This window comes from Neofelis nebulosa, chromosome 12, assembly GCF_028018385.1.
Source record: "Neofelis nebulosa isolate mNeoNeb1 chromosome 12, mNeoNeb1.pri, whole genome shotgun sequence".
Taxonomy (NCBI): Eukaryota; Metazoa; Chordata; class Mammalia; order Carnivora; family Felidae; genus Neofelis; species Neofelis nebulosa.
The window spans coordinates 14196475-14214757 of record NC_080793.1 but is presented as its reverse complement, the minus strand read 5'-3'; the positions used below and the strand labels follow the sequence as shown (position 1 = coordinate 14214757).

Sequence of the window (18283 nt, the reverse complement as noted above, 5' to 3'; positions counted from 1 at the left end):
TCAGTTAAGTGTCCTACTCTTCGCTTCGGTTCAGGTCATGATTTCACGGTCTGTGGGATGGAGCCCTGCTTTGGGCTGCGTGCATACAGAGCAGAGCCTGCTTGGGATCCTCTCTTCCTGTCTCTCTCAAAATAAATAAATAAACATAAAAAAAGAAAAACAAAACAAAAAAGAACCAATACTGGTGAACCATTATGGGATCTGAATCACAAATCTTAAACTGTATTTACCATGAGATATTAGAAAAAGGGAATGGACAATTCCTTTTAAGAAAGATTTCCAGTACAAGTTGAAATAAAGGGAGTCTTTTGCTTCGCTCAAAAAAGAGTAAGGAACTTAAATATGTGTAAATATTTTATTTCCCAAGCATCTTGGGGATTTTCTGTAGCTTTCCTTCATTTGACTATTTCCAGCCATAAAGCAGGAGGAAAAAGAGGTTGAGTGTCATGAATAATTTTAAATTTGAACCTTCTGAGTCTTAAATAGGGCCCCCCCTCTCCTAATTGCCTATTACACTTCACCCTCTCTAAAAAGGTGAGGGCGCCTGGCTGGCTCAGTAGGGTAGAGCGTGCGACTCTTGATCCCAGGGTCATGAGTTCAAGCTCCACATTGGACGTGGCGCCTATTTAAAAAAAAAAAAAAATCACATTTATAATTATTCTTTTCAGGGTCCATCTTCTTCACAGATTTTGGTCTTCTTAAAACAGTATAGCATGATGGCTTCAAAGCTGGCTTTGCCAGTTATTAGCTGTGTGATTTTGTGAAAGTATCTGACTTCTCTGCACTTCAGTCTACTTGCTTAAAAATAGAGCTAATAAGAGTACCTCCTCAGAGGGTTATCGTGAAGAGTAAATGAGCTAATACAATAGACATCTAGAACATAACAGGTACTCAAAAAACATTTGTCAAGTAAATAATTGCTGAATGCGCTGAGGGATTCCGCTGTTTCTTCGGGGGAAAGGAAAGCCTTTACATGAGACAAACTTGATCTACACGTCAGCAGACAAGACCCAAGAATACAGTGCAGACCATCCTCTGTCCCAAAGCAGTTGTCAGAATGAATACGTGTGACCTGAATATGGCCCACAGCTGGCAAGATAAAAACAGCCATTTCCAGAAAAACTGGAGAGAAAAACAATTTCAGAATGGTATTAAGTTAATTACATTTAGACTAGTCCTGAGATCCATTAAGAGAACAAAATGCTCCTACTTCTGCTGTTGTTTTGTTTTTCCAAGCTCCTTTTCTTGGACATCTTAAAAGCATCTAGAATTAAGTTTTTCCCATAAAAGTCTTTGGAGGGCAACATCATTTAACTACAGAGTGGGAAACCAGGGGCTCCTAGCTTGCTCAGTCAGCAGAACATTGAAACTCTTGATCTTGGGGTCATGAATTCAAGCTCCACGCTGGGCATAGAGCTTACGTTAGTTAAAAACAAAATGGGGAACAGTTGCATAAGGAAACTAAATCATAAGGTTCCCCATTCTCAACTGAGGCCAAAAAGCTAAGCAGCGGCTAAGAGTTCAGGATTTGGGTGTCAGATTCCAATTCTACCACTAACTTTTCTCACCAGAAAAAGGAGGGAAAAGAACACTCATCCCATATAAAAACAAACGTAAAGAGCTTGACACTCAGGCAGTACTCACTAAATAGCAGCTGTTACTTTTATCACAACTTTAAGATCACACTGATACAGCTTACAGGAATAAACTTTTTAGTAAGTGAATTGCCTTCTGGGACCTGCACACCCCAAAGAAAATACCAAGGCTAACAATCTGCCTGGGGACTCTGTCTCTGGAGGAGAAACAGACCACATTTGGGCAGGTAAATCAGAGCTCTAAGCTTTCTTGGACCATCTTTCATAAACACTCTTTGTCCATAAATTTTAGTTTCCTGCATAATGACCAGGTTTGCTGAACAGTCACTGTTAAATTTTCTCATTTGATTCTTGAAACCTTGGGAGACAGTTACTGTGGTAAGATTATGCCCAAGACAGAGATGAGGAATTGATTCCGGAGGCTGAGATTTGCCCAAGGTGACCCAGGTAGTAAGGGATGGTATTGAGAGCTCAGTTCCGATCCTTGAATTCTGAATTCCACTCCCATTTCACTACACTATGCCATCGTACCATAAGTGCATTCACAACTGGGCAAGGTTGGTATAATTTTTATTGTGTGATATTTTGCAACAGATACTTTACCGCTCACATCTTCAAAGGCTAATCTACGGAAATGGCAGGCCAAATGCTTGGGGTTTAAGTTTCTTTACTAGCCCCGGAAGACAGACAACGATTCAGAAAGAATGGGGGAAGGAGAATTGACACATACTTCCTTTCTGCTATTGACTAGAATTTCTACCTTTTCTCTTTCCACACTTCACAATGTATTATCATGGCAACCCAATATATATACATGTATATACACACACACGCCGGCTTTAGTAGACTTGGTCACTGGTTTGAGTTAATTTATGACCATTGATGGTTTAACTCGGCTTAATTATTAAAGAAGTTACAAAGTTCTCCCCAATCTGATCAGCTGTAACAACTGAAATAAACAAATAAGTCCCTTGATTCTGCTTATTTTCAGGCATTCTCCCAAAGGGATATGTTCTGTTGACATGTCTCTTAATTATAATAATACATTTCTTTGTGATCCACCTGCATTATTCCATTACAAAGTGAATGCACTGGCTTTAAGAAAAAGTAATTTTGCCCTGGGTTTGGTCATATTTACATTCCTAAGACTAATTGTCAGCAAAATCATAACAGGATAGAGTTTGGGCTTTTATATTCCACTGTTTCCTTCAGAAGCAGGCTTCTGGGGATGTCTTATTCAAGAGGTCTGTATTGAAGCTAGGTTCTTCTGGGCTTTCTTTGTTCTCCCTCACCTTTAGTGAAGTACTGGTGTTTGACAAGCTCCTCTGTTCAGGTACACATTTAAAATTTTTTTAATGTTTATTTTTGGAGAGAGAGAAAGTGGAGGAGGGGCAGAGAGGGAGACGCAGAATGCAAAGCAGGCTCCAGGCTCTGAGCTGTCAGCCAGAGTCCGACGTGTGGCTTGAACTCACAGCCATGAGATCATGACCTTAGCTGAAGTGGGACACTTAACCCGACTGAGCCACCCAGGTGCTCCTGTTTGGGTACACATTTTGGAGGTAGCTCTAGGATAGGGAAAATGGTTTGGAGAAATCACAGAGCCCAGGTTTGAAACCTAGCTCTGAATCACACACATGTGTGATTTTCCTACTCTGAGCCCTGGTTTTCTTGCTGTAAAATGGTGGATAATGTCTTCCTTGTGGAGCCGTTAAGAGGATTGCAATTAGATAATGTTTGTAAAGCACTTAGGCTGTGTTTGACACATGGCAAGCACTCAATCAAATCTATTTAATAAATTCTAGTAATGGCTTTTGTACCTGTGTTTACACACACACACACACACAGACACACGCACATATATATTTATATTTACATATATATATATTAAAAAGGCAACCTAGACTATGCAAAATTTTTTTGGTATGTATAATTTTCTGAGGAGTTTTTGTTAGATTCCGAAAAACATGTCTTAAAAAAAAAAAGTTAATCATAGAACCAAGAAAAAGAAATTAGAAATGGAAACTAGTCTGTGACGATGAAAAACAACTAAAAAAGGGGGATATGAAGTATAAATAAAAATCACGTGTATTCCCAAAGAACCTCTATAAACAGATATCTCGCTGCAGTTTCACCAAACTGCTAAAGCTGTCCTCACAGTCCTTCTGTCTCCCACCAGAAGGTCAGGGCACAGAGGAAGGGATCCCACCCACCTTCCTATCTAGGAAAAGACAACCAGCTATGAAAGAGGTGGACAGCAGGTTGTAGAGTCAAACTCAGATTTAAAATATGGCTCCATTACTTATCAACTATGTGACTCTGAAGTAACAACCTCTTTGAGTATCAGTTTCTTCAAATACAGCCTTCCTGTTACACTACTGATTTGGGAAGATAACTCTCCGAGGTGCTTAGCAGAGGAAAGTGAGGGATAATTCTGTTGATGCTCCTGGGAAGGATCACTGGGCAGAGGAAATGGGACTTAAATTAGATGGGTGGACAAGGCTGGCTTTACAAATAATCAGAATAAGTTAAGTCCATTACAGGGTTCTCTGTGGGGTGCTGGAAAAGCCCACCCAGCCCCCTAAACTGTCTTTCACCATGTCATCCTGCCTGAAATTCCATCCTTAGAAATAATTCCTTCGGATTGCTATGAGCCAGCTCCAGGGAGGGAACCAGCACCCCTGGAGGTTTGTCACCTCTGTTGGAACCCCCACCCCCAAGGAGTTAGCCAATAAAGGTTCAAGGTGACACCCCTCTCAAGAGTATTAGTTCCTTCACAGGGGAACAAGATTGAGCCACTCAAGACAGGGAAGGCCCCAGTAGGGTGGGGGTACTTATGGGTTCCTTGTTAGAAACAAAAGCCGCAAAGGCGAGGTCCCCAGGACAACTGGAGTAAAGAGGGGGCAAGATAGGGCAGAAAGTGAAGCTGGAAAGAGAGGGGAAGAATGTCAAAAAGAGACTTTCTTTTCTTCGCAAATATAGCAAATATATGTGAGGGGTTAGGGGAAAATCTCACAGGTCGGTCTTGCTTCTTGATATGAAATTGGCCAGGGGTGGGGCTGGGGGAGCAGGAGTTCCTTCCAGCTTGGGAGAAGGGGGGCTCACTCATGGGGTTAGCCCAAGGCTGGCTGGAGGAGATGACCTCCGAGGGGTGGGAAGGAAAGGGGAGTCGGGAGACAGGAGACGCGGGATCCTGAGTGTGGGGTGCAGATTTGCGCCCCGCCTTCACCACTCGCTGGCCCCGAGTCACTTAAGCATTTCCTTGCCCGCATGCGTGCCACGAGATAATGAACGCAAAGCGCTGGCACAGGGCCAGGCATCTGGCAACCGCTGGAGCACTCGAGCCTCTGCTATGGCTTTGGTATTGGAAACGTGCCCTGCAGTGGGTGCATCCTCTGTGTGCCAGGCACGCCGCTGTGCACTCTGCACCCTAACATCCCTAAACCTGACCCCCAGCCCGCGAAGCAGGGTTCGCTATTCTCAGCGTCACCGAAGCTTAAAGCAACGGTCGCACGGCTTAAAGCGGCGGAGACGAGCCTGGGACTCCTAGGCTGGGTCTCGTTCGCGAGGGAAAGGTTGGGGGGGCGGCGGAGACGGCGCGGGGCTCACCCCTGAACGAGTCGGGGAGCCTCCGGGCTTCGGCATCCCCTGTGTGCCGCTTCTCAGACATGCTGCCGGAGCCGCAGACGCCGCTGTCCCGTCCTGGTCGCCGAAGCTGGAGCCGCAGCCGCGAAGAATGCCCGGCGGAGACCCAGGGACAAGACCCAGGCTGCAGTCCCGCCCCCGCGGGACTGGCCAATCCAAGCTCAGTACGGAAGAGGCCACGCCCCCGCGCCCCGCCCGTCTTCCCTCCCCTCCCGCACAGCGGCTGAGTGGGTGCCTCCCACGCGGTCCGTGGACTGAGGGGCGTGGTGTGAGGGGCGCGCCGGCTGCGGGCTGGGGTCCGGGCCCAGGGGCGGCTCCGGAAGGGAGGGGAGGGCGGCGCAGAGCGCAGGGCGGTGGCTGGAGATATTGGGGAGGGGGCTGAGTTGGGGGGAGCCTGAGGAAAAGGAGCCAACGGGGGGAGAGCAGCCCTCTGGGCAGACGAGTTAGAGGAAAATGGCGCCCTCCCTGGCCGGGTGGGGTCCGCGTGGAGGCGAGGAGGCGGAGGGGCCCGGGTGTGGCGGAGAGGACGAGGTGCGAGGGGGAGGAACCGACGCGACGCCCTGGAGCCGGAGGGAGTGAATCTCAGGGAGGTGCGTTTATTCCACAGGCTGTAGAACACGTGGCCCGCGCCCCGCGGCGGGCTCGTGACGGTGGGGTAGGGTGGGCGAGGGGCAGACGCGGTGCCCGCGCTCTTGGAGCTTATAGGCCGGCGGCGGGACGGGCCTCAAACAAGTAAACTAACCAGCTCTTTACGCGAGCGAAGAATGCGGCGAAGGGACCGAGGTACTCGGAGAATAGCAGAGGGCGTCTGCTTGGTTAGGGAGCGCAGGGAGGGCCTCTCCGTAAAGAGGGGACATTGAGGTGTGACCTGAATTTGAGACGGGGGGGGGGGGGGGGGAGGGGGGCGTCAGGCAGGGTTAGAGGTCAGAAAGGAAACCCCAGGCTCAGCAGCTGCAGGGGTGTTCCCAGCCTCAAGTTTTGTGTTGGGTGGCGGCTGAAACCTTCCACTCGAAAACCAGGCTGTGTTTCTCCGTGACTTGTCCCGATGCCAGACGGTCAAAGAACGTGGATGTACACAAGAATGTGCACTTTTAAAAACCATTTTATTTTGAAATAAACATATCACAAGTTGCAGGGAGTGTACGGAGAGGTTGTGTGTACTCTCTCTATCCACTTTCCCCCAATGGTTACACCTTACTTACCTGGTAGGTATCAGAGTATGGAAATTGACAGTGGCACAAGGTGTGTGTGTGTGTAGTTCTGTGTCCTTCTATCCCGTGCTTAGATTGGTGTAACCACCACTGCAACAAGTTCCAGGGCTATGCCATCACCACCAAGATGTCCCTTGTGAGGAGTACATTTTTCTTCTTTTTAGTCTGCTCAGTATTGGGTTGCTTCATACACAACGCTTGTGGTATTTGTTTAATATGAAATGGTAGACTTTCTGATCTTAGCTCTGGAGGCTTGTGGCTGTCAGGATGGAAGGTGAAGCAGGCAGGGTTCTAACAGGTTGTTAAGACAGGGGCTGATCCTCTTTGCCAGTATGTGATCAAAGCCTGATGCAGAGCTGTAAAGTTGACTTCCCGTCACGTATGGGCAAAGAACTCTGTATTTTCCTGGGTGTGGAGCACAGCTTGTGCAGTCGTTTGGTTTATAAGGCTCCTGGTGAAGATAAGGAGGGGAGTACAGTAATTAATGATCCGTCCTCTCTAAATCATCCTTGAGAAAATCCACAGCTTCATTTTTTCCATTCTGCAATGAATAAGCCCCAGAGGCATGTACTTCCTGTTTATGATGTGGTTCCCAGGAAAAAGGAGCAAAGGCACCAGTAGCTGACAAAACGCTTCAGTAAAGGAGGGCTTGATTACAAATTGCATATCATGAAAAACCAGCTTTCATTTTGCTGGAAAAGAAAATGTTTCCAAATGATTTGGATGTTTGTACTCCTACTCGCTCTCTTTGCTCAAGTCTCAAAGCAATCCCAACAGCATGACTCCTGGAGAATTAGAGACTTCTCCCTTTGGGACAAAGACTTTGATAAACACTTGTTGGCTAGGGTTTCAGATTGCATCAGTTCAGGGAACTCATTCCAGGCCCCAGACCAAGAACAAGCTTTGACTTGATTTCTAAATTACTTTCAGGATGATATTTCCAGATCTTGATTTTAAAATGCCAAATTTTGCTTGCCCGTGAAACTGGTGTATTCTGGTTTTCTCACGTGTATTCCTGTAAAAATGTATTAATTAAATATACTTTAAAAATAAATATCATCCTCTTCCTTTGGGAGAATTTTTAATGCTAAATTTTCTTCCAGGAATGATTAGAAGTTAGAATGGTTTTTGAGAACTTTATGTTGTAAAAATGGCTTATAAGAACTTATATAAAATTAAAAATAATTGGAAGAGAGAATTATTTACAATCTTATCACCTCTAACAGAACTGTTATAATTTTGGTGAATTTTTTGCTCTAGCAGTTGCTTAAAGGATATTTGCATGTAAGTTAAAATCATGTTTCCATGATTCTTTTATGTTTTATTTTGCTCTTATTTCCCTAGCATATTTAGGGAACCAAATTAAGTATTGATTGATGGTGATAGTGATGATATTAAGACATGGATTTGGTTTAAAGAAATACATGCACCATGAAGCCATGTAATTGAATAAGTCAGAAGGAAATTTAGTCTGTCTTTTTCCTGTGTCCACTCAAGAAATGATTTAATAACAACAGGAGAATCATTGTTTATTTTTTTCCTTTAAATTGTGAATCTAGGCCGTTCTCAATGCCGTTAGTGACATCAGCCAGCCAAATACTTTTGAGGGAACATCAATACCAACAAGTTACATCTGTTTGTGGCATTTTCCTCAGGATGGGACTAACAAGTTTGATCTGTTTGTCTATGTGGATTAATTCACATTTATTGTATTACAGCAGCATTTTAATCTTATTAGCTCTTCTCTTTAGGAAATTACTCCTGGAATTGAATCATACCAAGAATTTCACCAGAGGATTTTATACATTTGGGCTGTGGCAGCAGACCAATTAAACCACAGAGCTGGTAAGAGCAGCGAGAGTCCAGGTTCTCAGGTCTTAGGAGTATAAAAAGCATTACTGAAACATTGATGGTATTTAATAGAGCATCTATAGGAAGGCTTTTATTACTCTGCTTTATTTATTAAGAAGCTCCTTTAGCAAATATTTGTTGAGCACCTATTATGTGCCAGGCATCGCTCTAGGTACTTGGGATACATTAATGAACAAAAAAAGATGAAAAATCCTATCCTCCTGGAGCTTACCTTCTAGTATTCTTTTCTAATTTTGTTAGTTTGCTAGGGCTTACACAACAAGGTACCACAGGCTGGATGGCTTAAATAACAGAAGTTTATTTTTCTTACAGGTCTAGAGGTGAGAAGTCCAAGATCAAGAGTGAGCAGAGTTGGTTTCTTCTAAGGAGCCTGAGGGAAGAATCTGTTCCAGGTCTCTCTCCTTGACTTTTAGGTGGCCGTCTCCTCCTGTGTCTTCACACTGTCTCTTCTCTGTATGTGTCTATGACCGCATTTACTCTTCTTACAAGGATGCCAGTCATCTGGATTAGGGCCCACCCTAATGATCTCATTTTGCCTTAAGTACCTCTTGAAGACCTTGTCTTCAAATACAGTCACATTCTGAGGTTCTGGGGGTTAGGATTTCAACATATGAATTTTAGGGGGATAGCCCATAATATCCCATATGACTATGGTGATCCAAATTTTTGTCTTTCTCATATCCACATCTCTGAGATATTCAAAACCGTTTATGTTTCCCTGCAAAATGTGTCCAGGTGACCTGTAATTATGAGCAATTATTTTTCTGGACGTGATATATTTTTAGTAAATATTATAAGGAAAGTTCTTCGTTCAGAAGGATGTCTCTACTTGAAATGTTGTTCCATCTAGCCCGTAGTCTACTATTTTGGCAAAGATATAAATAGAATAAAGAGGGACTATGTTGAAGAATGGGTTTGACAGGTTATTGTTTGGAGGTTACTAGGATTCATGGTAAAAAAAATTTTTTTCAAACACTGTATATGAGGGAAAAGAGAGGCCTATATAATGACATTATTTTTGGTAATTCAAGGAATACCATTACCATCATTTACCATCCCCACTAGTTACTAATTATTATTATTCTGTGAGGAAACAGAGGGTTTACTCACTTGCCCAAGGTCTCACAGATTGTAGCTGGTGTCTGCCCCAAGTCTATATGACTCCAGAGTTTAAACTCTTAACCGTTCAGAATAATAAAAAGAAACAAAAAGACTAAAATGTTCCTTACACATACACTTCTGAGGAGGCGATATATCTAAGTATACATAAATGAGTACTCCAGTTTGCCTTCAATCTTAATATATACTTATATCTTGAAATGATACTTTTTTTTCAGTGTTTGTATCATTGTTGATTTCCTGTGTCAAATGCATCTGTCTGTCTTAGATATTGAAGTTATAAAGGATAAAACCCACGACCAGGTCAGTATTTTATAGTTTATTTCATTGTATATCTTGAATTACATTGAAAATTTAAAATAACTGTTTAAAAGTTTGGCTTTTTTCTTATATTTTTATTTATTATTATTATTTTTAAAATGATTTATTGTCAAGTTGGCGAACGTAGAGTGTATTGTCAAGTGGGGGTAGATTCCTGTGATTCATCGCTTACATACCACACACAGTGCTCATCCCAACTAGTGCCCTCTTCAATGTCCATCACCCATTTCCCCCTCCCCCCCATCAACCTTCAGTTTGTTCTCTGTATTTAAGAGTCTCATGGTTTGCCTCCCTCTCTGAAACTGTTTTTTTCCCCCTTCCCTTCCCCCATGGTCTTCTCTTAAGTTTCTCAAGTTCCACATATGAGTGAAAACATTATATCTGTCTTTCTCTGACTGACTTAATACCCTCCAGTTCTATCCACATTGTTGTAAATGGCAGGATTTTATTCTTTCTCATTGTCAGGTAGTATTCCATTGTTACATAAACCACATTTTCTTTATCCATTCATCAGTTGATGGACCTTTGGGCCCTTTCCATAATTTGGCTATTGTTGAAAGCGCTGCTATAAACATTGAGGTACATGTGCCCCTATGAATCAGCACTCCTGTGTCCTTTGGGTAAATTCCTAGTAGTGCTGTTGCTGGGTCATAGGGCAGTTCTATTTTTAATTTTTTGAGGAACGCCTACACTGTTTTCCAGAGCGACTGCACCAGTTTGCATTCCCACCAACAGTGCAAGAGGGTTCCCATTTCTCCACATCCGCACCAGCGTCTGTTGTTTCATGAGTTGTCATTTTTGGCCACTCTGATCAGTGTGAGGTGGTATCTCAGTGTGGTTTTGATTTGTATTTCCCTGATGATGAGTGACGTTGAGCATCTTTTCATGTGTCTGTTGGCCATCTGGATGTCTTTTTGAAAAAGTGTCTATTCATGTCTTTTGCCCATTTCTTCACTGGATTATTTGTTTTTTGGGTGTTGGGTTTGGTTCTTTATAGATTATGGATTCTAACACTTTATCCGATATGTCATTTGCAAATATCTTTTCCCATTCTGTCAGTTGCGTTTTAGTTTTGCTGATTGTTTCCTTCACTGTGCAGAAGCTTTTTATCTTGATGAGGTCCCAGTAGTTCATTTTTGCTTTTATTTCCCTTGCCTTCAGAGACGTGTCGAGCAAGAAATTGCTGCGGCTGAGGTCAAAGAGGTTGTTGCCTGTTTTCTCCGCTAGGGTTTTGATGGTCTCCTGTCTCACACTTAGGTCTTCCACCCATTTTGAGTTTATTTTTGTGTATGCTGTAAGAAAGTGGTCCAGTTTCATTCTCCTGCATGTTGCTGTCCAGTTCTCCCAGCACCATTTGCTAAAGAAACTTTTTTCCATTGGATGCTCTTTCCTGCTTTATCAAAGATCAGTTGGCCATTCATTTGTGAGTCCACTTCTGGGTTCTCTATTCTATTCCATTGGTCTATGTCTCTGGTTTTATGCCAGTACCATGCTGTCTTGATGATTACAGCTTTGTAGTAGAGGCTAAAGTCCAGGATTGTGATTTCTCTCACTTTGGTTTTCTTTTTCAACATTACTTTGGCTATTCAGGGTCTTTCGTGGTTTCATACAAATTTTAGGATTGTTTGTTCTAGCTTTGAGAAGAATGCCAGTGCAGTTGTGATTGTTATTGTATTGAATGTGTAGATTGCTTTGGGTAGTATTGTTAAAATGTCAATATTTTAACAATATTTGTTCTTCCAATCCATGAGCATGGAATGTTTTTCTGTTTCTTTGTGTCTTCTTCAGTTTCTTTTATAAGTTTTCTATAGTTTTCAGCATACAGATCTTTTACATCTTTGGTTAGGTTTATTCCTAGGTATTTTATGGTTCTTGGTGCAATTGTGAATGGGACTGATTTCTTGATTTCTCTTTCTGTTGCTTCATTATTGGTGTATAGAAATGCAACCGATTTCTGTAAATTGATTTTGTATCCTGCGACTTTGCTGAATTCATGTATCAGTTCTAGCATCTTTTTGGTGGAGTCTTTTGGGTTTTCCATGTAGAGTATCATGCCATCTGTGAAAAGTGAAAGTTTGACTTCTTCTTTGCCAATTTGGATGCCTTTTATTTCATTTTGTTGTCTGATTGCTGAGGCTAGGACTTCCAACGCTATGTTAAACAACAGTGGTGAGAGTGGACATCACTGTCATGTTCCTGATCTCAGGGGGAAAGCTCTCAGTTTTTCCCCATTGAGGATGATATTAGCTGTGGACTTTTCATATATGGCTTTTATGATATTAAGGTATGTTCCTTCTATCCCAACTGTCTTGAGGGTTTTTATTAAGAAAGGATGCTGTATTTTGTCAACTTCTTTTTCTGCATCTATTGACAGGATCATATGGTTCTTATCCTTTCTTCTGTTAATATGATGTATCACATTGATTTGTGAATATTGAACCAGCTTTGCAGCCCAGGAATGAATCCCACTTGATCATGGTGAATAATTGTTTTAATATACTGTTGAATTTGATTTGCTAGTATCTTGTTGAGAATTTTTGCATCCATGTTCATCAGGGATATTGGCGTGTAATTTGCCTTTTTTTGTGGGGTCTCTGTCTGGTTTGGGAATCAAGGTAACGCTGGCTTCATAGAATGAGTCCAGAAGTTTTCCTCCTGTTTCTATTTTTTGGAGCAGCTTGAGAAAGATAGGTGTTAACTCTGCTTTAAACATCTGGTAGAATTCCCCTGGGAAGCCATCTGGACCAGGACTCTTATTTGTTGGGAGATTTTTGATAACTGTTTCAGTTTCTTTGCTGGTTATGGGTCTGTTCAGATTTTCCATTTCTTCCCGTTTGAGTGTTGGTAATGTGTGTGTGTGTGTCTAGGAAGATGTCCATTTCTTCCAGATTGTCTAGTTTGTTGGCATATAATTTTTCATAGTATTCTCTGATAATTGCTTGTATTTCTGTGGTGTTGGTTGTGATATATTCTCTTTCATTCATGATTTTATCTGTTTGGGTCCTCTCTGTTTTCTTTTTGAGAAGTCTGGCTAGAAGTTTATCAATTTTGTTTATTTTTTCAAAAACCCAGGTCTTAGGTTCATTGATCTGTTCTACTGGTTTTTTTTTGGGGGGGGGGGGGATTCTATATTGTTTATTTCTGCTCTAATCTTTATCATTTCTCTTCTGCTGCCCTTGGGGTTTCTTTGCTGTTCCGCTTCTAGTTCCTTTAGGTGTGCTGTTAGATTTCGTATCTGGGACTATTCTTGTTTCTTGAGATAGGCCAAGGGGGCACCTGGGTGGCTCAGTCAGTTGCGCATCTGACTTCAGCTCAGGTCATGACCTCACAGTTTGTGAGTTCGAGCCCCAGAGCCTGCTTGGGTCTTCTGTCTCCCTCACTCTCTGCCCCTCCCCTGTGAGTGCTCTCTCTATGTCTCTCTCAAAAATAAATAAACATTTCTTGAGATAGGCCTGGATTGCAATGTATTTTCCTCTTAGGACTGCCTTTGCTGCATTCCAAGGGTTTGGACTGTCATGTTTTCATTTTCATTTGCTTCTATATATTTTTTAATTTCTTCTTTAATTGCCTGGTTGACCCATTCATTCTTTAGTAGGATATTCTTTAACCTCCATGCATTTGGAGGTTTTCCAAACTTTTTCTTGTGGTTGATTTCAAGTTTCATAGCACTGTGATCTGAAAATATGCTTGGTATGATCTCTTTTGTATTTATTGAAGGCTGTTTTGTGACCCAGTATGTGATCTGCCTTGGAGAATGTTCCATTTGCACTTAAGAAGAATGTTTATCCTGCTGCTTTTGGATGAAAAGTTCTGAATATACCTGTCCAGTCCACCTGGGCCAATGTGTCATTCAGGGCCATTGCTTCTTTATAGATTTTCTGTGTAGATAATCTGTCCATTGTTGTAAGTGGAGTTTTAAAGTCACCTGCAATTACCATATTCTTATCAATAAGATTGTTTATGTTTGTGATTAATTGATTTATATATTTGGGTGCTTCCAAATTGGGGCATAAACATTTATAACTTAGTTCTTCCTGATGGATAGACCCTGTAATTATTATATAATGCCCTTCTTCATCTCTTGTTAGAGCCTTTAGTTTACAGTCTAGTTTGTCTGATACAAGTATGGCTACTCCAGCTTTCTTTTGATATCCAGTAGCATGATAGATAGTTCTCCATCCCCTCACTTTCACTCTGAAGGTGTCCTCAGGTCTAAAATGGGTCTCTTGTAGACAGTATATAGATGGATCTTGTTTTTTTTATCCATTCTGATACCCTGTGTCTTTTGATTGGCGTATTTAGTCCATTTCTGTTCAGCATTATTATTGAAAGATATGGATTTAGTGTCATTGTGTTATCTGTAGCCTTCATATTTGTGGTGATGTCTCTGGTTTTTTGTAGTTTTGCAACATTCCACTCACAGAGTGCCTCTTAGGATCTCTTGCAGGGCTGTTTTAGCTCCTTCAGTTTTTGTTTGTCTTCTATTCTGAAAGATAGGCTTGCTGGATAAAGGATTCTTGGCTGCATATTTTTCCTATTCATCACATTGAATATTTCCTGCCACTCCTTTCTGGCCTGCCAAGTTTCAGTGGACAGGTCTGCTACTACCGTTATATGTCTACCCTTGTAGGTTAAGGCCCACTTGTCTCTAGCTCCTTTCAGAATTCTCTCTGTATCTTTGTATTTTGCCAGTTTCACTATGATATGCCATGGAGAAGACCTATTCCTGTTACGTCTGAAGGGAGTTCTCTGTCCCTCCTGGATTTGGATGTGTGCTTCCTTCCCCAGATTAGGGAAGTTCTCAACTATACTTTGTTCAAGTAAACTTTCTGCCCCTTTCTCTCTTCTTCTTCTGGAACTCCTATCATACAGATATTATTCCATTTCATTGAGTCACTTAGTTCTCTAATTCTCCCCTCATGGTCTAGTATTTTTTTATCTCTCTCTTTCTTGGCTTCATCATTTTCCATAATTTTATCTTCTATTTCACTTATTCTTTCCTCTGCCTCTTCCATCCTTGTGGTCACTGCATCTAGTTTATTTTGCACCTCATTTACAACATTTCTTAATTCATTGTGACTATTTTTTAGTTCCTTGATCTCTGCAGCAATAGATTCTCTGCTGTCATCTATGCTTTTTTCAAGCTCAGCGATTAATCTTATGACTATTGTAAGTCATAAGACTTGATCAGATATTATCTGTTTGATCTTGATCAAGATATATATGATCAGATATATCTGTTTTCAGCATTTCTTTAGCTGTCATTTCTTTGTGTAATTTCTTTTGAGGAGAATTCTTCCATTTTGTCATTTTGGCTAGTAATCTGTCCCTTATGTGTTTTAATAATTGTGTCTTGCACCTGTGAGCACTACTATATTAAAAAGGGGTCATACAGAGCCCAGAGCCTGGCCCTCCAGGAAGTGTTTTTGGAGTGTGTTACATGCTCTCTGTTGTTGTGACTCTGGTTGCTCTATCCCTACTCATATTGATGTTTTGGACCCTGCACCAGGTGTGCTTTGATTTGTTCATTGAAGTAACTTTGGAAAAAAATTTAAAAAAAGAGGGTGGTGGTGGTAGAAGAAGCCTTATCTCCTACAAAGAGAGAAATGACAGGGGTGGGGAAAAGGAAAAGAAAAGAAAATTGAAAGGCAGAGAAACTATATGGCTTAATCCAGAGAGAGAAGAAAATAAAGAAGAAGGAGATACAGAAGAGGTATAAAAAGAATACAAAAGAGGTATAAAAAGAATAGATTAAATATGTCTGCTTAAACAAACCAACAGCCAGAACAACCAGACTATAGAAGGGAAGAAATAAGAGGAAGAAAAAGAAGAAAAAAATACACACACACACACACACACACACACACACACACACACTACGAATTGACCAAGAATTAATTACATCAGAAAATGCAAAACCGCTGGCTGCACTGGTCTGAAGGAGGGGCTGTCTGGCTCAGTCAGTGTCAGTCTTGCTCCCTCAGATACACAGTTACCAGGCACGAGGAGTGTGGTTTGGTGTGGATGGGTCCCGCCTCCATGGTAGCCCCTTGTCCCTTCCTTGAAGCCCCACCTTGTTGGTGATGGGGAGAAAAATGACAACACCCCAGTCTCTCCTCCCCAGACCAGGGACCCAACCCACTCGTTCAGGCCATCTTCACTGTGCTGCTGGGTGCTAGCAGACCGTTTTTTTCCACTCCACCACACCTCCTAGGCGCTCAGCTGGGATTCAAACCCCGATGTCTTAAAGGATCCTGATCCCATGCTGCAGTTCTGGGGTAGAGCCACTCCACTCAACCAGCTGACAAAGGGTCTCTGGCTGGCACGCAAGCAGGGTCTTTTGTCCTTGGAGCAGCTCTTTGCCATCTTCCCATAGCACTCACGGGAGGGGATTGCTTTCTCTGACTGTGGACTGCACCTCTGAGCTAGGTACCGAGCCCGGGGCTGGCCCTCTCCCTCTCCAGGCACAGGAACAGGGCAGCCTGCCAGTCCGGAGAAAGCCCCGCAGTTAGAAATTGGATCTTTCTCTGTTTTTATCTGTTCCCCCGTCTGTGGTTTTTTTCTTGTCCAAATACAACCCTACACTTCCACAGCCTCTCTTTCTCTTCCTTTTGTCTCTCCACAGAAGGGGCTCCCTCTCCTCCATTCCTATGCTGCCCGTTTTATCTTTCCTAGTGCAGCCACACACCTATGGTCTGCTAAGTTGTCCCCGTGGACCCCTGGAGACATCTGTGTCACTCTGCATCCCAGACACTTGGAATTCCAAGTCCTCTGGTCTCAACACTGCTGTGTTTGAGGGACAAGGGATCTTTGGGTCCCCCTACTTCTCTGCCATATTGATTGGATCTGTTCTCATAATTTTAAAGAATAATTTTGTTTTTCATTTGTATATGATGAATAGGGCAGGTAAATTGCCTGGAGACATCAGGCAAGGCTTCTGTGGAAAGCCGAGTTTAGTGGGATAAATACAAGTTAGAAAAGGATACTTCAAGAATGCAGAAAAGCCCTGTACATGCATGGATATATGACAGAGCTTGATATTTTGGGGGAAAATGCAAGTAGTAAGGTACACAGGAAGTTGAGCAATGAGAGATGACCATGGACTAAATGGTACATGCCAAACTTAGAAGACAAACATGAAGCCTCTGGAAGATCTTAACAAGCGGGGTGGAATGAACCCTTCCTACCAAAGGTCATGTAATAGACCATCTGAATAGGCCTATAATTATTAAAGAAATGGAATCGATAATGAATAATCTAAAACGGAAAGCACAGGCCCAGATGGGTTCACTGGTGAATTCTCCCAAACATTTAAGAAACAAATTACACCAATTCTCTACAATCTCTTCCAGAAGATAGAAGCAAAGGGAATACTTTCTAACTTATTCTATGAGGCTAGTATTATTCTAACACCAAAATCAGACAAAGACATTATTAAAAAAAACTACAGAACAATATCTCTCATGAACATAAAGTCTTCAAGTGTAAAGGTCTTCCACAAAATATTAGCAAATCAACCCCCAGAAGGTATAAAAAAATTATATACTGTTTCATGTAAAATGGTTCAACATTTGGAAGTCAGTTAATGTGATCCATCATGTCAACAGACTTAAGAAAAATCACATGGTTATATCAATAGATGTGGAAAGATTATTTGACAAAACCCAATACTCATTCCTCATAAAAAGTCTTAGTAAACTAGGAATTGAAGAGAACTTCCTCAACTTAGTAAAGAACATGTACAAAAACTTACAGTGAACGGCATGCTTAATGGTGGGAAACTTGAAGCATTCCTGCTAAGATCAGGAACAAGGCAAGGATGACTTCCTCACCACTCCTTTTCAGCATCGTACTGGCAGTCCCAGATAATGGAATAAGACAAGCAGAGGAAGTAAAAGTATCCAGATTGGGAAGAGAGAAAATAAAACTCTGTTTGCAGAAGACATTATTGTCTACGTAGAAAATCTATACTTGCACGCCTATGTTATTGCATAAGGAAGCAAAAGAAAAGGGGAAGTTACATAAATAAATAAAAGACCCAGAGAAAATAGTTTCACATTAAATATGGTATTATCTTGTTGTAGTCTTATCAGCTAATATATGAACGTAAGGTTATTGAAATATATCAACCCCAGTATATCATTTGTGACTAGCTGAGCATAAAATATTTTTCACTACCTGTGAAGTCTTTTTTTTTCTTGGACCCTCAGACATAATGGCCTTGAAGCTGCTGAATGCAATTATTAAATCATTGGGAATTTTATGGGTGGTATTTGTTAGTACACTGTATCTTTATTTTTAAAAACCTATTTTAAGAAGTCAGCAATGGTCATTTCAATATTGGCCGTTAAGTAATGCAAGGATAGTAATGTAGAAGTTGATTATTGTATCTGTGTTACCTATCTTTGTTCAGTACTGAATTCACGTAGGTCATGACAAATATTTTTTTTCCATGTTGACTAGTGTTCATTTATAGAAGAGGCCAAGGAGTGGCGTATTTGCTACTAAAAAATAATAGCTATC

General features: G+C 41.7%; 1 protein-coding gene and 2 long non-coding RNA genes across 8 annotated transcripts in view; 1 reads left to right on the top strand and 2 right to left on the bottom strand.

The window, feature by feature from the left end:
* Window positions 1–5349, bottom strand: part of STOM (stomatin) — a 31791-nt gene extending 26442 nt beyond the window's left edge. Inside the window, exon 1 of the mRNA XM_058694314.1 lies at window positions 5202–5349. Within this exon, the coding sequence (XP_058550297.1) occupies window positions 5202–5262 (61 nt within the window). The 5' untranslated portion in view covers window positions 5263–5349. The remainder of the gene's footprint in view (window positions 1–5201) is intronic.
* Window positions 342–2990, bottom strand: LOC131491407 (uncharacterized). The gene is made up of 2 exons (XR_009251434.1): window positions 2199–2990; window positions 342–622 (listed from the first exon to the last, which is right to left on the bottom strand). It is a non-coding gene; the product is annotated as an uncharacterized LOC131491407 (long non-coding RNA).
* Window positions 5350–5641: 292 nt separating the features above from the next.
* Window positions 5642–18283, top strand: part of LOC131491406 (uncharacterized) — a 99080-nt gene continuing 86438 nt past the window's right edge. For 2 of the 6 annotated variants that reach the window (XR_009251431.1, XR_009251428.1), the window contains exons 1-3: window positions 5642–5827; window positions 8200–8293; window positions 8633–8712. This is a non-coding gene — a long non-coding RNA (uncharacterized LOC131491406). The other 4 variants (XR_009251432.1, XR_009251429.1, XR_009251430.1 and 1 more) reach the window with 4 other exon arrangements.